The following is a 24,176-nucleotide window of genomic DNA, read 5'->3' as shown; positions in this document are numbered from 1 at the left end:
TTCATGCTATATTTATACCTTCAGCTGTGCCACCCCAGGCTCTTATCCTGGTAGATTTCACTAGCTAAGCAGAGATGAACCTGTCCTGTAATTAAATTGGAGACCTTTACAGGAAATTTGGGGATGGCAAGAAGAGTTATCGGTGATGCTTACTGGCCTGTAGGAAATTAAATATCCCCACATGGTGGCGCTGCTTAGTGATCATCATACTGCTGAGCTGCAATTGCGCAGTCTAGAGTGACTAGGCAAGTATGGGTGAGGGTATTTCTGATTGCTGAAGGAAACTGCAATGCCTCAGCATGGTACCAGGGGGCACTGTTCTGCAGGCAATTCAACAGGGGTGGGTGTGTTCTCTTCTGTAGCACTGAAGTCACTTTGGCACTCCTTTGTCAAAAACCTCCTTCCTAACCAATACTTTTGTTTTTTATGTATTTTAACTGTTTTTAATTGTTTTAATGATGTGTGTTTTTTGAGGGGGGAGATTGATTTTAATGGTTTTTAAATGTAATTTTATCATGTATGCTTTAAATAGTTAGCTACCTTGATGGCCCTTGTAAGGGTACAAAGGTGGGATACAAATTTTGTAGATAAAATAAACAAAACAGAGTTGGTGAGTAACTTGGAGGCACTGTTAACAGCACCCCCAAACTACAATAATTTGCCAGATGGCTCAAACCTGTTTATTAGTCAGGTTTCCTTCTACCAAAAAGCTGCAAGAGCAGGGAAACTAACATCAATTTGGCGCTGCTAGCATACACCAGTGTTCTAGGCAGATGCCATGCAGACAGTGAGATGTTGGTGCCCAGAGGTCATTTCGGGGCGGAACGCAGTTCCCCCGGGTGAGGTGCAGGGGGGCGGGGCACATGACGAAGCCCTGCCCCCTGCTTCCGGCCGCCCCGCCTTTCCCCACCCCTGCCTGCCTGGGGCCAGGGAGGGCCTTGGCGGGGCTTCCTCGCACTCCCGCTGGCCTTGCAGGTCCACCACCGGGCCCCTGATGTCAGGGGGTGTGGCATATGCTAATGAGTTATGCTAATGAGTTCCCCTAGCTCTTTTTCTACGAAATGACCCCTGTTGGTGCCTAACTACACTGTGAAAGGATAGGGCCTGTTCTATACATCGGTTCAGTTGTGTCCACATGTGTATGAAATCTCATTTACCCAGCTTGCCTAGCATATAAAATATAAATCCTATACAAGATTGAAATCATTTTCTGAAGTGACCAGGATACAAAGCAGGCAGCAGAGGAGAAAAAGAAGTCAGAGCTTTCTGTTTTGCCTGTTACCTCCTGCTGGAAGTCAATGACACTCTGAGAAATAGCACAATTTCCCCGATTTATCAACTATCTGCTTGACACCAAAGCAAACAACCAGTGAGAGAAATTTACAGAACACAAGTGAAGGGGCCTACACTGAAAAGCCAGTCGCTCAGAGCATGGCCAAACCAAAATGGCTTAGGAACCATGTTGATTAAAAAAAGGATTTGAGACAGTTTATGGCAATGTCACCTCACGGGACAATCCAAAATAAACACCCTCACTTGCTCCAGGAGACGTAATGATCCTAAAAGGACTAGAATTCAAAGTAACCCGGCCACACTTTAATTGTGAAGTTCTCTATATAAATCTATCTGAAAGACTAGACAGAGATAACACAATGGCTGGGCAAGCATGACTGAACCTAGAAACAGATTGGGCTGGGTAGCAAGGCTCACGTTTACTGCTCCCAACACAACAAAACAGTGGATTTGAAAGATACAAAATGAAGAGAGAAAGAAGATTTCTACCTTTCTTGTTTGCTAGATCCAGGGGCACCAGAAACAGAAGAAAAGAGGAGATCAGTGTTACATAAAATACTAATTGTGCATGCAAAAGCCCAAAGTCACCTCCCCTCCTGGCGCCATGCATATTAGCCAGAAAAAATAATGGCAGCCAGCCCAGAGCAGATCACTCTTTGTAACCTAATGAGCAGCTCCTGCTTGTTCAAACACCCCTGGCAGCTCACATTGGACATCCATACCCCAGAATAAGTTTCAGAGGATGTATGACCATGCTGCAGCCAAATCTCTGGAGCAAAGGTACCTGTTATCACATGGAAAGCCCATTCATGGAGCCAACAAGTTTAGCCTCCTGGGAAAAGCACCAAATTGGGATCTTGCTCCTTGGAATAAACTCAGGTGGGGCAGGGACTACCAGGTCAAAGCCTCTGACATAATCCAAGCCGTAAGAACTGATACAACCAAACTAGTCCTGTTAAACAGCCCTCTTCAATCTTCAGAGCTGTGTGCTTCCTGGTGCTGGTGACAGCTCCGGTTCACTCCCAGGATATGTTGTCTCAGTACAAAGGGGAATACAGAGCCTAGTGAAGGTTATCTCATACTCCTACCCAGCTCTACCTGAAGAGGCTTTTCCTCTTCTGAACACTGCTTTTGCACCTTAAGGAGAACAGGACAGAATGCATGGGATTGTGCCCTTGGGTCTCATATAGTGAGGGATGCCCTCATGTCAGACATGATCAATGTACTCACTATATGAGAGACCATGCCCTTGAACCTGGTACAGCACTATACCATGGAAAATACTGCTGTGCTCTTGGACTGTCACTCACCTTTTGAAGAGCAGGATAGCAATTACAATGATGATGATTAAGATGACTGCCAGGACGGGCCCCATCACCCACAGCATCTCTGGCTCATCCTGCTGTTTTGCTGACACTTCCATCACAATCTCATCTGAAAATGGACTGGCTGCATACTTCTTCTAGAGAGCAGAAGAGAAGAGTGCATAACTTTCAACACCAAAGTTCAGACACCAGGTCCTATGCATCACACACACACACACCCAGGTACACTGCCCATCAGTCTGCAGCTGCTTGTCTGTAGTTTGTAATAAGGAATTAACAGATGCAAGAAAAACCAACCTCCTTCCCTTGGTAGTGGAACAGTGGACCACAGCAGCCAGGAAGTGGTGTCCCCCTGAGTGTCAGAATGGCATGGTCCAGTTGAGTACAAGCTGCCAGTTTCAGAAGCCCGAAGACCCAAATTACAGGCTTTGGAGTTGTAGCCAATTGAGCATCAGGGCTGGCAGGCAGTGACTGAGGGGTTTGTAATATGCTGATATAAACACATTTCCCCAGGGTGTGATATGTCAGGGAACACTTGCTGGGCAAAATGCTGCACATTAAATGGCAGACCAACTCAGGGTTGCCCCTGGGGTGACTGAGCCCTGAAAAAAACAGGCTTCAATATGGAGCTCCTCGCATACAAAGGCTTTCATTTCAAGCAAAGGACCGGCAACTGGAGGAGCAGGAACGTTGGGTCTGGCACCTTGTATGCAAAATTAGCTATCTCCAGGTGCACTATGTCAAGGGAGAACTATTTCTGCTATTCCTGTTTTCAGCTGCGTCTTGCAGGTGGTGGTGGTGGGGCACATGTGATGCAGGGAACATGTTCCTGACACCTGTTGCCCTGCCCAAGACAGCAGTGGAGGCTTACACTACTTTTAGCCAATGCAGATACCCCTCCTGCTGATCTGAAGTCTACCAGTTTGGATGCTGAGGTATTAAGCAGTGATTTTAGGCATTTTTGCAGGATGATCACTGATAGTACATATCAGTCTATTGCTGGTGCCCTTGACCCTGCAGGAAGTACATTCAGGGTGTTAATATGAAGCCATAATAAATAAGAGTATGGACCACATTTCCCACACTACTGAGTAATGCCACAGATTCAGGGTTAGGGGCAAACTTTCCAGCAAGGCTCATTTGAGTAAAACTCTGATTATATGCCCAAGACTTATCTGTGGCACCTGCTTGGGAAGTGTGGGGTGTCCTTTGCTCTGCAACAGAACTTCAGCCCCTTCTCTAATCAAGCACACCAGAAAGGGAGTGAAGAGGGAAGCTCTAGCTTAGAGAGAGGTGAGGATAACTCAGCTGGGCTCCATGCTGACGTCCACAGTCTTGAGCAAGAAGGGACCCAGGAGTGCCTTATGTGGACAATGGGTATTAAATACACAGCAGTTATAGTTGCATTAAAAACCCAACCTGGTGCATACAGAATTTGCTCTGCTAGACACAGGCACAGCCATGGTATTCTTGTATCCATTCATTCTCTTGTATACACAATACCCAATCTTGTGGCATAAGGTCAGCCTCCTATGCTGGCCAGTCTGAGGTCTCCTGTCCCCTGGCTGCATGTCTGCTGTGTTTGCCGCAAAAGTGCTTGGACTGGATGAGTAATGAAGCGTTTCTGCCGCAAAAGTGCTTGCTTGGACTGGATGAGTAATGAAGCGTTTGACCAGCTCTAATGAGCCATTACAAGTAAATGAGGCTGAAAGCAAGAGCCACAGTATGGGACTGAGTGGAAAGGCCAGAGTATCTTCATTATGGCTGGACATTACTTACACATTTGTAATAGCTTTGACACTCTCCCTTTCTGCTCCCTCATTTGTGCCTGCTTGCACCAGTGGCCAAACTAAAAGGTTAGGGATGCTAGAGGAGTAAACAGTGAGAAGCAGAGTCTTCTTTCTCCCTCTGCCTTCGGAGCTCACGTGGGTCGGGCCATGGGCCAGTGGTGGGCTCCGATGGCATTTAAATGCCTTTGGAGCTCACTTCCAAACCCGCCCACAAACCTCCATGCTTCATGCTTCACAAACCAGCCTGGTTTGTGCCGAACCAGGGTTCGTAATCATGCCCATCCCTAATAGGGGTAAAAAAAGTGAAAGACAGCAGGAAGGAAGGAGAGTCTCCCAGTTTTAATATGAAATGCGCTTTGTTTGCTTGGCTTTGCAAATCAGATTTCCACAGCCTGTATAGTATCAATGCCATCTCTGAAATGGCCCTTGCAGGCAACAAAAAACCTCCCCATTGACAGTCCTTACAGTATCTCCATCCTCCAGTGAAGCTAGCACAAAACATCGGTAGCTCAGATCTTCTGAAAGTGGCTTATTGTAGAAGCCTTTATAGATCTTCTCATCCCCCAAGATGAAAGTCTCAGGCAGGACATCCATTTGGGCAGCAATATAGGGTTTGAGCTGTTCTGCCTGCCGACGCCGGCGCTTGTCTGGGACTCCTTGGTTTAGGGCCTCAAGCAACTGGTGGCGACAGAAAGGAAGTGTGAGAAAGAATTGGCACATACCAAAGAGCCCAGGTGACAGTACATTTCCATCAGTAAAAACTGTAACCAGGTGAAAAAGCTCAGGAAGGCCTAGATCTAATCAACAACCCAAGAATTCCTCCAGCACTGCACAACCTCAAATCACCTCTTATATCAGCATGGGTAGTAGGCCAGGGAGAAGGAAATACTTTGGATTGGTTCTGCTCAGAATGGAAAAGGGGAACAAAAGTGGTGCCTCAAAATTTTTTTTAATTGTAAACATGTTTTATTAGATAATATTTATAAAATTGGTAGAAAATATTGGCCATCATCCTACCACCTGTTTCCAACAATAGAAGGGCACATTTGTTCTTAGAGGGAGGAGGTGATCTCTGCTCATTTTGCTCTACTATTGAAGAACCACGCGTTGCCTCCTTTGTTCTTCTCCTAACCCCAAGAAACAAAACTTCAGGAGCTTAGTGGGCAGAGGAAGCAGGATAGTCCCACATCATGGGTTCTACTCTACTTGTAGACCTTACAAGCCATTATACATAAAGTTTTTCGCCCTCAGCATTGCCACAAAAATGTTAAAAAGTTTACTGGCTCTTGGAGAATGGATTAGGGACAGCCATGTAGCTCTTCAAGCTAGCTTTAAGGACACAATTAAAGTCCTGGTCAGGGAATCCATGTATGTTCCTTGGGATACCCAGGAACTGGAATCGTCAGAGGCAAGTGAGGGTGCAGCAGGCTTTGATCCCCCTCCCTTGCCGCAGTCTGCATGAATACGAGTGATCGCTTGAGACTGGGCACTGTCAGGAACTTCCCCCTTGAATCCCTCGTTATTCTGCAATAAGACTTGTGTAAATCACTCAGAGTGATAAGATATTTCACGGGACATTCAGAGGAAAAATGTCAAATTTCAAAGTGATCCATACATTCAAGAAAACAGATACAAACACAGAGAAATTATACTGCTCAGAAAGGCTCCCAGATGTTTAAAGATATTTTTCTAATGAATAAAAATGAATGCTAGATTCTGAACAGAAATTTTAATTTAAAATGAAGGAGGAGGCATGAAATAAATTTCATACAAAAACACAGAATGGCAGACATGGAACATCAGAAGGATGGAGGCTGCACAGAGCCACACCTTTGTTCCAGGTAGGGGGATTGCCGGCTTGTGACCCCAGTTTGAGTGAGGTTCCTGTCTGCTTCCCATTTGACCAGTTCTCTAAATCCTCACTATTCAGAGGAAACACACAGAATGTTGTGTTTAGGCTTCCAAGAAACCAGTTTCTACAACTTGCTTTGCAGGAATGTTGCAAACAAGACACAGGAAAATGGTATTGGGAGCAAGGTCTATAGATGCAACATACCCTCAGAGTCATACTCTAATGACCCCTCTGAACTAAGCTGGACAGAGTGCAGCAGCTTTTGTGGGCTGGCTGGAAGACAGCAGGGAGATCCCATATCTTTGAGGACCATGGAGCTTCCTGGAGGACTGGTGATGGCACCACCAAGCACAGCAGTCCAACACAGGCAGGGGATTGCCTAACATTGCCTCCTCTAGTCTTCATATATTCACGTGTGGGAGCCAGTTGCTTGAATGCCTGTTCTCCTCAAAACAGGTGGAAGGATGTGTTGAAACTTGTAGGTTTCGTCTTCCTCCTACCTGGTCCAGTTCCATTCCATCTGGGTTCCTCCACTTTGAGGCAAGGATGCTGCTTGAATGGTCTATTGGCACAACTACAATGTAGTACCACCTGGGGAGCAAAAGGGGAGAAGTGAGCCCAACAACAGACAAAAGAAGACTCTCTCGATCCATCTCAGTTTCCTGTTGTTGAAAACCCTTTGCTGAGATGTATTTGCCTTACTTTGAATGTGAGTTCTCATCTATCATAGTTCTGAGCAATCTGACACAGATTTCATGATACCATCTTCTTCAACTGTGCAAGAATCCTGAAGACCACACCCCCACTCAACAGAAAAGCATAAGAGACCCTAGTAGCTCATCTAGCTGTTCTCCCTTGGCAGAACATAATAAAAGCCAGTAGAAAAGAGCAGTGGCACCTTAAAGACTAACAAAATATGTGGCAGGGTATGAGCTTTCGTGAGTCACTGCTCACTTCTTCAGATACCAAAAAAAATAAAGGCCAGTTATCTTGGGTATGTCAGGAGAATCACAGAAGTGGGGAGAATGTACCTGACAGGCACGGAAGTCTGTACTTTGGGGAGTGTGAGTGTGAACTGCCCATTACTGATGTATTTGTGTGTAGCAATGGGCTTGCTCTGCAGGACATCAGGCGCTGTCCGGATGAAGACCCGGTGCTGCAGACCTCCTGCGCTGCTTCCACGGTTTGTGAGCACAAAAGAGTAATTTGTGTCTGGCTGCAGGTCATTAATCAGCTTCTTCATGGAGAGGCCATCCACTTCTACAGTCTGGGCATTGTACAGAATCTGAAAAAAGAGGAAATATATTACCACAGTCCAAAGTAGTAGACTTCCTCACAGAAAGGGGCTAAATTGTCCCATTCCAAAACATCTCCTCTGGACTTTGAAAGTCTTTTCCCCAGTCCTCTCACTGTGAGAAGCACCAAAGAAGCTGATCTATTCATAAGTGTGAACATAAGAGTTTGATGTACTGTCCAAGTCACAATAGACCAATATTAAGATATTCAGCAGCTCCAGCCTTCAGACCTAACTCTCGAAGCAGAACCTGAGGATGCAACTCTGTGATGCTGGTACAACCTTATGCAGGCAATGAGACACGTGCTGGCTCTTGGCGTTCCCAGGAGGATAATGGAGGAGCCAGGCAGAAGCATGTATTCCTGTTTACAGCAACTGCTAGAATGCTCTCTCTGTAAAACATCCCCAGAAAACCACTGTTTCCCTTGCTAGGAAAACTTAGAGGAGTACTGGCCTCCATCACATCTGGTTAGATCCTAGGCTTCCTCTCTCATCATGATAGAACATTGCCCCCCCTCTCGCTTGCACACCTGCAGAGCCCAAATCTGTACCATGATAGAACATTGCCCCCCCTGCTTGCACACCTGCAGAGCCCAAATCTGTGCTAGCTACCAGATGTAGATGTATACCTGTTAGAATGCAGCCTCTGCTCCCCTCCCTCCAATTCACTGTACATGTTTCTACAACTCAGCCTCTCTAGTAACAAGCTATTATTTATTTACAAGTGGAGACCCACAAGAAACTAGGAACAGGCTATTATTTATTTATGAAATAGGGAAGTCTTCAAGGAAGGAAAACTAGATGTTCTGAGGGTGCAACTCATTTAGGTATCCTTGCTGGTTTGTGTAGAACTGAAAAAAAGAATTCACATTTGATTTGCCATTTTTCAGGATAGCAACAGAATCAGACTTCGCTGCTGTGCCATTATATTTATTTTAAGGATACTCTCCTGCTCAGCTTTTAGAATCCTCAGCTTTCAGTTACAAAATCTTCAAGAAGGAGGCTGGTTGACAAACTGAAGTTCTCATGGTTATTACCAAGCCTATGAAGTATACCCAGTGAGGTAGAGCTTCAGTTCCACATGAGAACCCCTAACACTGGGTCTGAAGAATTACATTTGACTTTGAAATTTATGATTGTTTTTAAAAGTTGTGATTACTTTAAAGGTAAAGGTTCCCTTGCTCGAAAGCCAGTTGAATCCGACTCTAGGGTTGCGGTGCTCATCTCCGTTCCAAAGCCGAAGAGCCAGAGCTGTCCAAAGACATGTGGCCTGCATGACTAAACACCAAGGTGCAGGGAACGCTGTTACCTTCCCACTGAAGTGGTACCTATTTATCTACTTGCAACTTCTTGCTTTCGAACCCCATGCTTAATTGTTAAGAAGCAACTATGCTATTTCTTCCCCCACTAATAATGAAATCTCTCTCTTTGTAACTACATCTAATAATTGTAAGTTTTAAATGACATATTGCACCCAATTTATGGCTGGTTCAAATGGGAAGTTTCCAGTGCCTGTGGGAAGACACAGCTGGGAGCCAAACTCTCTCTCTGCGTGTGTTTGTGTGTGTGTGTGTGTGTGTGTGTGTGTGTGTGTGAAGTGCTGTAAAGTTGAGGCTGACTTATGGCAACCCCAGCAAGGGGCTTTTAAGGCAAGTGAGAAGCAGAGATGGTTGCCACGGTCTTTCTTGGAGGTCTCCCTTCCAAGTAGCAACCCTGCTTAGCTTCCAAGATCTGACCAGATAGGGCTATACCATGCTGCCTTCCCTCCTGGGGCCAAACTACACATTATTTTTTCTAGTGAGTCAGATCTGGGTTCCCCACCACTTTCAAGCAGAATTGGGCCTCAGTGGACCTTTAAAATTCCATTCTCTATAGCTGCTGTGTGGCTGCAGGGAAAGTGAGTTGTGTCTGGGGAACCAACCTATTACAAAGCATAGTATGTAGTTTGGACTTAAGTTCTAAATGTCAATTGATATGATTTAATTTGATTTATTACATTTCTACCCTGCCCTTCCAACCAAGGCCGGCTCAGGGCGGCTTACAAAAAACAACGTAACATTTACAAAATACATAAAATATAAGTTAGACAACATTAGTTAAAACATTTAACAATCCTAAAAGCAATTAATCCTAACACATAATAAAGGGCTAATATTCTTGCATAAACCTTTATTGGCATAACACAGCAACAAGGAGAACAATGAAATGCTACTATTACTAATTACACAGCAGTTGTTTCCTCTTCTTGCAGTCGGCATCTTGATCTCCTTAGACCATTTCAGGTGGCTAGCTCAGGCTATCGTCAGGGTCCCAGGGAGGGACAGGGCTCTCTTGCCTTAGGCTGTCAGTTGTTAACAATGGCAGCAGCTCCAAAGGCCTGGTGGAAGAGCTCCGTTTTACAGGCCCTGCAGAACTGCAAAAGATCCCGCAGGGCCCTGGTCTGGCCACGGCATTTTGCACCAGCTGCAGCTTCCAGATTTGAGACAAGGGCAGCCCCATGTAAAGGACATTACAGTAGTCCAGTCTCGAGGTGACCATAGCATGGATCACTGTTGCCAAGTCATTGTGTTCGAGGAAGGGAGCTAGCTGCCTGATCAGCTGAAGGTGATAAAAGGCCGATTTGGCAGTGGCTGCTACCTGGGCCTCCATTGTTAAGGAAGCATCTAGGACCACTCCCAGACTCCTAACCTCTGGCGCTGGCACCACTGGAGCCCCATCGAAGGTCGGGAGTGGGATCCCTACCCTCAGACTGCCTCGGCTCAGGCACAGGACCTCCATCTTTGTCAGATTTTATTTTAGCTGGCTCAGCCTAAGCCAACCAGCCACAGCTTGTAACGCCTGGTCCAGATCTTCCGGTCTGGAGTCAGACTGACCACCCAACAACAGATAGAGCTGGGTGTCATCTGCATACTGGTGACATCCCAATCCCAATTGGTTCTGCCTTCCCCTTGTTGTTTCACAGCTCTCCTGGTCAAAGGAAACTTATTCTGCAAATATAGGGAAAGGGTCCCCCTCTTCCCTTGGCTGGTTCAGGCTCATGCCACCTATCTAGAAGTAGAGAGAGAGAGAGAGAGAGAGAGAGAGAGAGAGAGAGAGAGAGAGAGAGGGAGATTAGGCTTCTCTAGGGGAGAGTTAGCTGGCTCTGCCTCACTTGCCAGGATCTAGCTTTAGCTATAGCTAGTGTATTAGAGCAGTCAAAACCAATATTCCCTCTAAGCTGGGGAGTCTTGTGAGCAAAAATTCTACTTTGTGAGCTACTGGCATTAAAGTTGTGAGCGAGCAATTTGGCTACATGGATTAGTTTGCTCTGGAGCCATCCTTCCTGAGCTAAGACAAAAATGTGTGAGCTGGAGGCTAAAAAATTGTGAGCTAGCTCACAGTAACTCAGCTTAGAGGGAACCTGGCCAAAACCCATCTGTTAAGTGAAAACCAACCAAGGTCTAGGACCATGGGGATGGAGGCCAGGACTACCAATTCACTCATGAAAATTTCTACAGCTCACCCCACTCCCTGCCACCAGCAAAGGTATGCTCAAGAACGTACTTTTTAAGGATCAAAAATACACAGGAAATCAGCCTTATATGATCAGTAGACAGTGTCAGGTTGTGACTGTGACAAAAATCTCACCATAACATCGCCTCACAGACCAGCCGTCTCTTTGCAAGGAGTTTATCTCCTGAACCAGATGAAACAGTGACTGCTCCCTGAGGAGAACTGAAAGCCTCATTATTGATTTTTAGCAAGGAATTTTCAGAGGTCTCAGTTCAACCCCAGTATAAATACCATGAGATTTAGCCTGCACCTCCATATTCACAAATCAGAACAATATCTGCTTTAATTAAATCTGCTAAAGAGAAAGATGACACCCTTTGGGATGTAGATTTAGTGCGAGACTGTTTATCAAGTGTAGATAATGCTAATTGTTCCCATGGAGATTTATCAGTGGTGCTTGTTAGATTATTAGGCTTGGCCTGGCATTCTGCATACTTGAATTAAGCAGCTGGGGAGGTGGGGTGAAGTTGCAGGGGGAGGAGGGGAAGGGCCCTGTTTGTAAAGTTCCTGTTTCTGAAGATCACAGCTGCCACTGGGCCTGCTATTCACTCTGTTGCTGTTTGTGAGTGGCTTGGACATCTAGATTGTCAACAGGAAGAAGAAAGCTCATTTACACCCCTTTGCACGGCTGCTCCTGGCTGCTCCTCGGCTAGCAAGTCACTCACACCATCTGCTCCTGTGCCTTACCCTGGCCAGCCCCCAGCAGTAACTGCTGTCAACTCTCCGCTCATGTCAGCAGCCCAAATGTGGCAACCATATGAAACCATGTACCAGCCTTGATGACTCATTCAAAGTCTGACTACATAGCACTAGGAAAGAGCCAACAAACTAATTATTATCAAATTCCCCATCACACAATTCTGTTACTGCCAAGAGTGCTTACCTGTGCCTACAGTACACCTGCATATTATAGTGACCTGTTGTGGCATAAAGGTCTCTTTCCTCTACTGTAACAGTAACCAAGACTGAAGTATTTCATGGTCTGCACAAAGGCTTAAGAGGGTTTCCTGGCAATCTCTGAAGTATTTCATGGTCTGAACAAAGGCTTAAGAGGGTTTCCTGGCAATTCAAGGGTTCTGGTTCCTACTTGTAGCCTGATCTAAGAAACTCTTTAAAAGTCAGCTTAGCTGCATGGGAGCCCCCTTTTTTGTAAGTTATCCCCATGTGTCTAGGATAACGTTTAAATGACCTTTATGGGTATGGGTAGAAGCTACTGTGTGCCTATCCCACTCACAGAATCAGCATGCTGCCATGATGAAGATGCCCACAGAAAAGCAGATCCCATGTCACATGTGGTAAAGTTTAAAGGAACCTAGAGTTCTTTTTGTCATCAGTAAGAGGACCAAAATGTTTGGGAATTCACGAGTTTGGGATCCATTCCTAGAAGACTGACTAAATGCTGATTTATTATACTACGGTGTAGGGATGGGCATGAACTGGCTAACGAACTAAAGATCATCATGGATTTTGGCTGTTTTGTGGTTCATGAAGTGATGTTTGTGAACTGAAGAACTGCCATGAACTTCCATAAATTCTGGTGTAGTTCATGGTGGTTTGTGAAAGGCTGGTAACCATTAAAATGCCTGCTTCCTGCTCCCCATGAAAAGCCAAGAACAGAAAGCAGGGGTTTAAATTCAAATGGCTCATGAACCAATACAAACCAGATCAGTTTGTGAACCAACCTCCCAGTTCATGTGGGTTCGTGGTTCAGCTACAAACTACAAACCAAACCACATTTTTGCCCATTCCTTCTATGGTGACCTAAAATACAGGGAGAGGATAAGAGAAGGGCAAAGTACTGTACTGCAAAGACTTCAAGGAGATGTCTAGGTTTTTCAGATTCTGATTTCAAACCTCTGATATATTTCTGGGGTTGCTCACCTAATTAGGGGATTCCTTAAACAAAACGTGGACTGGTGACAGCAACACCCCTTGTCTGAGGGCCCCTTGAGATGGGCTCTTTTCTGGTTATTTACAGTCATTGTTGATTAAGTGCAGTTAATGCACTTAAATAAGACCTTTAATCAAGACAGCAACACTCCCTTACCTGGAAAGGAACTGCAGATTTGTAAGAGTCTGGCACCTCCCAGCTAAGTAGCACTGATGATTTCATCACAGCACTGACACGGAAGTTCTTTGCAAACACTGCAATTAGAAACAATCCTTTTGAGTGGCCTCCACGGGGAAAAACATGGACCAGTACAATCCCTGACACTCCACCCTTCTTAGTAGCAGCACAGGTTGATAATTTAAGTTATATACAATAAGCCCTTTCATATGACGAGAACTCCTCAGCTTTTCAACCATTTTCTCAGCTGCAATGCCTACTTTGGTTACACAGAAGGGAGGTTAAAACCAAACTATCACCTTCCATTTTCCCCTTTGGCCCTTCATCATGATCAAAAAGTAGTAAACACCAGGCACTGGTTCTTCCAAGCAGCAAAGTCCACATTGAAGTCAATGTGCCAAGCATCTTACGTGCAGGAGAGGGAAACAAAGCAACTATGCCACCTTCTCCCAACATTATACACCCAGTGAGAAGACTCACTAGGCCATCTCTGACACACTTTCCAGACTAGGGGCTCAAGTATCTAATCATAGTCAAAGGAACTTACCTTGTTCCACAGGCATTGTCCTAGACTGAATGCTGGGGCTGAGGGGCCCGGCTCCTTTGCTAGTGTGGGCTCTAACTTTGATGTCATAAGTTGTGTCAGGTTTGAGGTTGGTCAGTGTGATGCTCATCTCCTTAGTAACGTTGGTCAAATTCTGTTGACTGTTAATGTCCCTGTACACAACAGTATAGTTTGTAATTTTTCCATTTCTCTCAGACACAAGTGGAGGGTTCCAAGTCACTTTAGTTGTAGTGGTGGTCAGTCCCACCACATGCAAGTTCTGGGGAAATCCACTTGGCACCTCCTCTGGGGTGGTGATTTCCTTCTCAAACTCTTCCCCAGCACCAGCTCTGTTCTTAGCAGCCAACCTGAAGATGTAGGTAGCTCCCTTGTAAAGGTTGGTCACGGTGTAGTGATCGTCACTCTTCTCAAAGGCAATGACTTTCATCTCCTCCTCATCAGCACGTTTGTATCGCAGCACATAGCCTAGGAGCTCTCCGACCATCTCTTTGGGGGGGTGCCAATTGATCAGGGCTGTATTCATGGATGTGGTGCTGATCATCATGGTAGGTTTGCCTGGGACTTTGGGACAGAAACAGGGTGACATGCTATGGACTGGAAAGAAAGTAAGCTCTGGCTTTTTGGCTATGGGAGTCACTAACACAGGCAACATGAGAGCTGAACACACTCATCCTGCACTGTATTGCTTCCCACTGCTGATGGGAGAGTCTTGGTTTGAATGGTCCTCCACAGAACATTCTCAACACACACAAAAGTAGCATATGGAAGAGAATGCGGACTAGACTCCTTCTCTCTGACTTGCTAACTTTTTACAGGAAGGGAGGTTGCTTTTACATGGGCAGAATCCAAAACCACAACCTGCTATCTGCAGCATAAAGTTTTTTGGCCTGGGAAGAAATATTATTATTATTGAATACAATGAATTTGGCCCTTTTCTTTTCTAGCTCCTTATATATAAACAATTAAATCCTGCATAAGAATTCTAAATTTCACAGTGGAAACGACAGTATTAATATAGCTCTGGCTGCAGAACCTGATGTATCCGATTATGGAATCCGGACATTTTGGCTGAAAGTCCTGTGGTGGGAGCAATAGGTTTGTAAGACGGAGAGTAACAAAAGATTAAGATAAATGTTTAAGTAGTAGTGATTGACAGTCCATGTCTGATGACAAGATTCTGCAGACATTTTACGGAAGCAGAACTACAGAATTTGTAGACCTACTAAATGTTGCACATTAATAGGAGATATACAGTGGTTAAGAAGGAACCAAACCCCGAAGTGAATGAAATAAGCAATTAGCTGTTAGCTGCTCTGAATCTTTTATAAATAAACCCAAATCCAGTAATTCCCACCAGTGCAATGAAAACCAACACCCTGTTGTAAACTATCTTTAAAACTTCCTTGTAGTTGTCTCTCCTATCTGTGTATTTACCCCACCACTCCTTCAACCCTGGCTTTTGCTGAAAACAAAGCTAGCTTTAACCATTTGGCCAGTGATGAAGAAGGTGATAGGCCACAGGGAAATTTGCTACCAATCATAAGGTGCTGCAGAGATGCTCAGGCTCAAATCTGGAATCTCAGTTAGTTTGATGCAGGCAATTTCTGTAGCAATCTTTATAATTTCACCACCTGTGCAAGCTGTTGAGAGCGCGTGCCATGCTGTTTGCAATCAAAATGTGCTGTGTTTGAGCTGATGAACTGGTTCCTGCTAAGAATGTTGATGTGATGGCTAAGCAGCAACAGGATTCCAAATCTTATGCATGTAGCACAAATTAAGGGCTGCTCCCTTCAAAGCTTAACACCTGCTGTACAAAATGGATGGTTTCATGCCTCAGTTCCACCCATAATAGAGACACAGCCTTGCTCCAAATCAGGTGAGGCTGACATGTAAATCTATCAATGGTGTCATCACTCAGAATCAGCAAAGTGCCAAGATAACTGCTTAGGATCATAGCACCTCTGCACTGGATCGTAGCACTCAGGGCCATTTCACAATAGCAAACTGGCACTGTGGGTGTGGGCTGAATACATTTGGTGCTGAAGCTATTTTGTGAATGCCATGGGGATAGGGAGGTCCTAACATGTTCACCTGTTTACCAGGAAGTTGTGGAGTAACAGCAAACAGAGCATATGTCATTGCAAGGAAGATGAAAGTGAGATGACAAAAAGAGAAGGAGCTCACATGGTTAACTCCAATGGCAGCAGCAACAGGTAAGACAGGAAGATAAGCCCCAGAAACAAGTTTCTAAGGAAAAATGATACGACCCTCTGATTAATCTGCAGTTTACTCAGATTGCTGGCAAAGTGGCACAATCAGTACATGCAAGACTGGGATTATACTGAGTCAGCTACTTCCATGTGGGAAGAAGCAGTACACATGTTCCCCAAATACCTGTTCCGAGTCTCTAGCAAGACACTGATTTTCCTGGGGCAATCTTTTGGATACTTTATCTGCCAGGAGACGTGACTCAAGAGAACCAGTCCTGCTGGAATTTGGCAGACCCCAAAGTAAGGTGGGCCATAATTTGATCCAAAATGTTTGCAGCTTCAGGGTTTATATGCAAGAAAGCAAAATCCAAACCTATATACTGTATGGAGCCAGCCAGATGCAAGAGCTTCATTAACACACTTTGAAAATCCAGAGAGCTTTCAAAACAACATGAGAGAACCTGATGTATCCGATTATGCTATCTAACTACAGGAAGGATATCTACAGATATCTCTGCTATCTAACTACAGGAAGGAGAAGAGGAGAAGCGATTGGATTTATACCCCGCCCTTCACTACCCGAAGGAGTCTCAGAGCGGCTTACAAACTCCTTTCCCTTCCCCTCCCCACAACAGACACCCTGTGAGGTAGGTGGAGCTGAGAGAGTTTTGACAGAAACTGCTCTTTTTCAAGAACAGCTGTGTCAGAACTATGGCTTGCCCAAGGCCATCCAGCCAGGTGCAAGTGGAGGAGTGGGGAATCAAACCCAGTTCTCCCAGATTAGAGTCCGTGCACTTAACCACCAAATTGGCTGAAGGTGGTTATTGTCCTCTTTGGCAAGCAGTGTTAAGAGAAGACTGCAGCTCCAAATCCCAAACAAGATGGGTAGCCCTAGGTGAATCCCTCTGCTTCTTAAACTAATAAATTTGAACCTCTTTCTGTCTTTGGGGGTCCTTTCCCTATCTGCTTGCTGCCTCTTGTTTTGGTAAGCGCTCAGAGTGAGGAAGGAGTGTTTTTCACATACATTTCCCCCTGTTCTCTATACTTCTACAGATGAAATTAAAACACTCTGTTGTTCAATAATATTTACTTCATTTACAACCCACCTTTCTCAAAGTATACCCAAAGTATCTTACATTATTCTCCTCTCCTCCAATGTCACCCATGGCAGAGTAGGGATTTCACCTCCGGTCTCCCAGATCCTTGTCTCACACCCTGTCTACTCCTCTACGCTGGCTCCATACTGTACAAAGTTTGAGTCCAGCGGCACCTTTAAGACCAACAAAGTTCTGCTGCTTCAGACCAACACAGCTACCCATCTGAATCTATCTCCACATTATACGTACATGCCACTAATCAAATGGGGCATCTGATGCACCAGGAATTTGCTGAGGGACAGGAATGAAAGCAGACTGTGCTTCAGGCATGCCAGAGTTAGCTACTGGCCTTTCTCTTGACCGCTGGCAGAACAGCAATTTTTTTTACCCATTACAATGTCTATCCAAGGAGACTGCCTCCCATGTAGGACAATACATATTTATCATAATGGGGTACTAAAGAAAGATAGAATGTGGGATTACATGGAAATTTTCTCCATCCAGGAAAACAAGAGTATGAAATGATCTTTAGAGAGAGGAAATTTCCTCAGTGCTCCTCTTCAGAGTCATGCAATGAGATTCATGGCTGAGTCGAGATTCGTCTGCATCCTAGTCTGACACTCAAACCAGCATAACCATACAGACTCTCAGGGTTCTCCCCTTTATAGTGTAGTCCACCTGCTTTCTCCACCATCTGCAAATTATCTGTACAATAAAGAATGAGGTCAAAGAACGAGATCTTTGATCTCACTGGTTAAAATCTCTGTCAGCTCACAAGCCCTCTGCTGCATCAACAAATACAGCCATTGTACACAGGGCTCACCTGCTCCAGTTGTAGTAACCGGTTTGGACTTGCTGCGGGCCCCATCTCCTTTAGTGGTGTAGGCTGCGATGGTGACAGAATAGGTGGTTTCAGGTAAAAGGCCTCCTATGATCGTTTCCTGTGAGAAATAATAACCTTTAGCTCTGGATATAGCAAGATGAGGTGGGTACGGAAGCGTTTCAGACTCTACACTATCTTTGCTTAATCCATTCCATTTCAAAATATACACGGACAAAATAGTGGTTCCGAAGTTGTGCTAAATCTGTTTCAGAGATTACTTTGAATTCCAGTGTACCATCTCCAAGCAAAACTGAAAGTACCTTTTAACACAGGAAAATGCACAACAGCTCCCTTGAGACAGTCCAGTTGGTGTCATATTTTGAGAAAACAAGGCTTTCTGGCATCAGACAAGTAGGCCAAGGTGCTTTTGACTATAGGCTACTTTTCTCTGTTTTGCCAGAATATACCACTAGATAATGCAAATGAAGGCACAACCTTCTTCTTGTATTGCAGTCAGAAGCTGAAAAAGGTATAATAGCGTTTCTGGAATGAACTCTCTGCAACTCCGCAATTTCAAATTTTACTGCAAAGTACCAATAGCGGTTGAGACTTCTGTTCGGAACACCAGACAGGCTGTCCAGCATACAATCAAGAAATGGAAAAAACCTGGGCCCAACAAATATAGCAAATCAGGAGGAAGGAAAGACAACTCCCTCACAAACTAAACTTGTCACTGGTGGCAAGACCAAGGATTGCTGGGAAGTTGCACCTTCTTCATCCCAGCAAGAACTACATCAAGTGATGATCAGCCTAGTCCTCCCAACTGGATATAAATGGCTCTTTGATCTGGCATTGTCAAACCAATCTTCCTCCTTGATCTTTCTCCTCCATGCCCCATCCCTTGTGTATATTTTCATGATGGATCTTATTTTCTGTTATGTATTGTGCCTGCCAGCAGCATTGCATATAGAATTTAAATTACTGTAAGCTGCTTGAGAACAATTTTTGTTTGAAAATTGGGATAAAAAAATAACCAGCTGCCTTCAAGCTTATATTTGCAACATCTGGAAGGGAGGACCTGCAGTCCAATCAAGGCATGAAGCAAACAGTCTACCTGGCTCAGTTCACTGTGCTGCCATGTATCTCATGATTACACAGGTGAAACAGGAAAAAAAAGTTTCCCATGAATCTAGTGTTTCCCCAGTAACAAGGCAATACCAGCACTTCCACAATTAACAAGACAGATGAACTAAACTAGAATGGAACAGATACCACCAACTAAGCATAACCTTGCCGACATAAGACACTGGAATGGGTAGCAACACAGCTGGAAAATTTGCCAGTGTGAAACACATGTAAGCCAAGCTATTCAAGAGAGTATGGCTTGTTAAAAAGAAATTATCATACCAGAGACAATCAGGAACACACTCTAGGAATGGCAGAGGGCATGCATGTTTCTCTATAGAAAACAAAGTCCAATGAATAGGCGGGTGCTCCTTATCAAGGGCAAAGACCATGATAGGCAACACTTGTCCTGTTTCATTTCAAAGTCCACAGCATGAAAGCCAAACCATGACAGAAAGGACAAGTAATAGCAAAATTAGTTTTTGAGTCTTCTGATTGTTTAGTGAAATGGACTTGGCCTTCAAAAAGCTAACTGAGGCATATCCCCTAAAACTTATGCTTTCTCCATTTTATTGGCAAAACTGCATTCTCATACAGGATTTGATGTAGCCAGTATGGTTTGAAGGCAGTTTCTAGCACAATTCCCACTATTAATTATGTGCACTAAGAAAATCACTGGCAGGAATCACTATTACTATGAGGAAAGCAAAATGCAATATAAAGCAAAGCTGATACAAAATCTATTCAGTTAATGACAGATTGAGCAGAATTTCTTCAAGACCTGGGTTTTTCAAAGCATGGGACACTCTCTTATGTCTGGGAATTATTATAAATCTCTCAGTTCAAAAAATTACAACTGTGAATCAGCAATTTAGTAACCTTGGAAAGACATGGACCCCTCCCCCATAATCTGAATTATGTTTTCATTTGCACACCCAAATTAACCAGTCAGATTAATAAGCACCCATCAGAATAACACCAAAATCACAGAGTAAGTAAGACTCCCCGGAGTTTGTGTGAGTGAGCAAAATCTATCAATGGCAAACTGATATGGAAGGAGGTACTCAAACACACAAAACAACAGGCTATGAACATCCCCCAAAAGATGCACTTATCACCACAGCCCACACAACCAAGAAATTCTCACACAGGGGAAGAGCATGCCACTGAGTGAAAGCAAGATAGGGAGTAAGAACACAAAGGGAAGAGAGAAGATGGACTTGGGAATCGGAGAAATGCCATACCAAATAGTCATAGGGCTGTCATTACAACAGCCCCCCCCCAAGCAAATCCTTCTGCCTGGAAGAGAAGGGAAGCCACAGCAGGGCATGTAATTGAATCACTCTCTCCTCAAGGGTAATTCTCAAGCTTGTTCCTTCAAATTTATATTTTGAAATTACTTGGAAAAAATTGAATTTAACTGTTTGAATGTGACTGTTTTCTTATTACAGCTTCTGTTTCAACCAAAGGTCACAGCTGAGAGAACAGGGTATTTTTCATGACCGGGATCAATGAGGTTTAAAGATTATAGATTTGACTCTGCCATGTAACAAGCTGGGCCAAGGACTGCAGAGAGTGGGCTGCTCCCCCCGCATCTGCCTGAAATTGCATCGCAACAAGCTGGAAATACAGATTATGGAAAATGTCAATTGCTTTTCTGCATTTAGCAGCAATCTAAATGCCAATTTGCTAAGGATTTGCTGCTGGTGGAAGCTCCACAGAGCAACTCCCCAAAACCATTTGAGGACTGACAGGGATGTTTTGACAGCACTATGCATACAGATTTCACAAAATGATTCTCAGACCCTTGTGATCCAAGTGAACACACTCACATACAGTACTTACGTGGTCAATAGAGTCCTTAAACCTCCACTGATTTGGGGGGCAGGAAAGAAAATGGAGAAACAGAATTTTAAGAGATAGCTTATTGTAAGGAACTGATAACGGCAAGGCTATAGATCAGGGATAGGACCACCCTTGACATTGGCTGGCTTCATAAGGCCACGCAGAAAGGCCAAACGCTGCCTTTCAAATGTTCTTTGGGCCGAGAGTCAGTGTTTTCCCTACCCCCCAAAACTTCTGAATTCATCCCTGCTTGGGATATGTCAAGAGGGTTCTTTGGGGAAAGCTGTCTCCCCTCTCAGCCTCATGCGAAGGGATTATGGGCTGCAAAACATGGCTCTACCGGGCTATGTGCAGCCCGCATACTATGTAGCGGTGCTATAAATTAAAACATGCACAGTCCTAGGCCTACCTGAGCACATGTACTTTTCCTTCCACATGCATATCTCAGACAGAAAACTCACACAAAGAATTGCATATTGGCACACTCCTCTTCCTTCTCCCCCCATTAGAGAGAAAATGCTCCGCTCCGAAAGAATATGCATATGATTGGGCTTGACATGAACCAGCTTGCTCAAAAATGTTTGTTACATTTAGTGGGTTGCTTTGGACACCAGCTTCACAAAGGATATCTTGGCACAATTAGCTATAAAGGGGTGAACTAAACACAGTGCAAAACCCATCTGAATGTAAGATACTGACTCCCTGGTAGAAGACCAATACAATTCAAGTGGTGAGACTGCTTCAAGTGGTGAGACTGGAGCCATCTCCAGACCCTATGGTCCTAGAGGTCTATGTGGACGCACATTCAGCCAGTGCTGCGCCAGCTGCATTGGTTGCCAGTTGCGTACCAGATCAGATTCAAGGTTATGGTGTTAACCTTTAAAGCCCTGTGCGACTGGGGAGCAGCATACCTACGGGACTGTCTCTCCCCGTATGTGCCCCGAAGACCCCTGCGCTCTTCTGAACAGCATCATTTAGCAGACCCTGGCCTGAAGGACATCTGCCTTGCCTCAACCAGGGCCAGGGCCTTTTCAGCCCTGGCCCCTGCCTGGTGGAACATGCTTCCAGTTGCAATCAAGGCCCTGTGGAATTTATCACATTTCCACAGGGCCTGCAAAAACAGAGCTGTTCTGCCAGGCCTTTGGCTGAAGAAGCGGATGTCCAGATTACACCAGACTTCCCTGCTCAGTCTAATCAATCAGATAAATCTGTTCTATCTACCTCATTTGCCCTAAGGCACTGCCTAGCGCCTGCCAATCACTGAAAGGAATGTGCCCTCCCTGACATAGTCACAGCAGGCACTGTAGTTAGAAACTATTAAGCTGCCATTACAGACCGGTTCGAAGTAATTTTATCTAGATGGAATTGTTAATGTTTTAATGAATTTACTATTTATTGTTATCTTGTTGTGAGTCACTCTGAGCCTGCTTGTGGGATGTAAGCTGAATAAGATAAATAAATAAGCAAGCAAGCCTTTGTTTATTTTAATGAACAAGATTTCCCCTCCTTGCTGGGACTCTGTGCAGAGTATTTAGCCATCTTGGCACAGACAGAGTCCATAGTATGATGAATGTTTCTCCCACACCTCCCAGAAATCCCAGAATTATGCAAATAAGACCACTATCCAAATAAGCAAGTTTTCTAAAACTTGCAATAAAGTTCTGCAACAACAAAATGATTTCTGAAGGATCACAGCAGAAATACATGATGGTGGTAAGCAAAGTAGAGGCATACATTCTGTCTTAAAAGATGTTTATAATTTTTATACAGACCTCTTCAGCATTATCCTAATCTTTTCCCTGGTCAGAGGAACCTCTGCTGTAGGCACATCTCTTTGAAATCTGCCCCAGCTAAATGTTTGCATTTATGAAACAGTCACCTGCAGATAAAAACATTTTCCTGCTAAACCAGCCCAATTGCTTCTTAAGCATTTAGTGTTGCTGAGTAAGACAAATAGATCTGAGGAAGCCAATGGCCTTACTAAAAAAGATTCAGTGGCTGTCACTGCTTGGGAGAAAGAAGATAATGCAGGCAGAGCGAAGTCTGGCAGGTAGTATTTATGTTGGCTGCGGTGTGTTTATGACATTTCATTTTAGGTTTCAATATGACTTCCCATAGTCTCAGTTTCTCTGACCAGGCCCACGGTTCTGATGAGAGCACAGCAATTATGCATTAGCTGGACCATCCCTACCCTGATATTCTACCTTGTATGTCAAGTGGTCTTTTCCCCCATATGGGTTAGGGGCCCTTGGATGGGTCATGGAGCCCTGCCTGCCTGCCTGCTGGGTCATAAACTCCCAAGGAGCCACTGTCCCTTCCCCCACTAGGCATGTGTAGGCCCTTGCCACACGAGGGAAGAAGGGACGGCCAAAGTGCGGCTTTTAAAAAGCCGCACATAAATAGGCACGCAGCGGCGGGATCATACAGATCCCCTGAGCCGCTGTGCATTTGCTCCCCGGCACGATCAGATGCCGGGGAGACGGGGAGAAAGGCACGGGAGTCTGCTGAACTGCGCATGTCGGAGCATGCGCAGTTTGGCAAGGAGCCGGGAATGCGCCGGCGAAAGAACGCGCCAGTGATCCCACGGCCAGCGTTGCTGCGGCCGTTCGAAAAGAACCACCTCGGTAGGTGGTTCTTTTTTGGTGCGGATCATCGCTGGAAGGGCCGGATCGGGGACGGACACGGTACGCTTCCCAGATGTTGCGGTGGTATCGCGCCCGTATGCTCCGCCCCCATTCCGTCCCTGTCCCGGCCCTAATCCTCCCGTGTGGACAGACACATAGAGAAGCAAAGGTACCATGGTTCCTGCCTCTCTTTGCACATACTCTGAGAGAGTCAGTGGGATGGCAAGGCAAGGTCACTCAGCAATGGATATTATTCTTTTTACCACAGAGACTACCCCCTCTACCACGGTTCTCCCTTGAACTCACACATCAGCCATATGCTTTGAGGCATGTGAAGCACAAGCATAATTTCTTTGTAGCCCAGTACAAACTTTCAACATGTACGCATATGATCCCATCCCTTTCATATAAGCCCAAATATAATGAAAGAAAACGTTATTTCTCAAATGTCATAAACAGACTATGTCATTGTAACAGGCCTATAGTAGGTCCCAGTAAACTACATTCCTTTCCCTCCTTGCCTTGATAAGTCTTGGCTGCAATGGTCCAACTCACAGTATCTACAATGGCTCAAGATAAACTGTCAAACTGGGATACTGCTAGCTGTATATACTGGGGTGAGGAGGGAAGCCAGTCACATGAGGAAGGGTCTGTAATCCATTAATATGAACTACATATCAGTGGTAGTTGTGTTCCACTTATAAACACAGCAC

General features: G+C 44.9%; 1 protein-coding gene across 1 annotated transcript in view; it reads right to left on the bottom strand.

The window, feature by feature from the left end:
- PTPRF (protein tyrosine phosphatase, receptor type F) overlaps nt 1–24,176 on the bottom strand; it is a 670,152-nt gene that overhangs the window by 70,240 nt on the left and 575,736 nt on the right. Inside the window, exons 13-21 of the mRNA XM_015410174.1 lie at nt 20,840–20,866; nt 17,870–17,987; nt 13,722–14,300; nt 13,154–13,251; nt 7,292–7,545; nt 6,761–6,851; nt 4,874–5,086; nt 2,604–2,755; nt 1,783–1,794 (exon numbers count right to left, since the gene is read on the bottom strand). Of these exons, the coding sequence (XP_015265660.1) occupies nt 1,783–1,794; nt 2,604–2,755; nt 4,874–5,086; nt 6,761–6,851; nt 7,292–7,545; nt 13,154–13,251; nt 13,722–14,300; nt 17,870–17,987; nt 20,840–20,866 (1,544 nt within the window). The remainder of the gene's footprint in view (nt 1–1,782; nt 1,795–2,603; nt 2,756–4,873; nt 5,087–6,760; nt 6,852–7,291; nt 7,546–13,153; nt 13,252–13,721; nt 14,301–17,869; nt 17,988–20,839; nt 20,867–24,176) is intronic.

This window comes from Gekko japonicus, unplaced genomic scaffold, assembly GCF_001447785.1.
Source record: "Gekko japonicus isolate JY-2015 unplaced genomic scaffold, Gekko_japonicus_V1.1 scaffold771, whole genome shotgun sequence".
Classification (NCBI taxonomy): domain Eukaryota; kingdom Metazoa; phylum Chordata; class Lepidosauria; order Squamata; family Gekkonidae; genus Gekko; species Gekko japonicus.
This window is presented reverse-complemented; position numbering and strand designations above follow the sequence as displayed.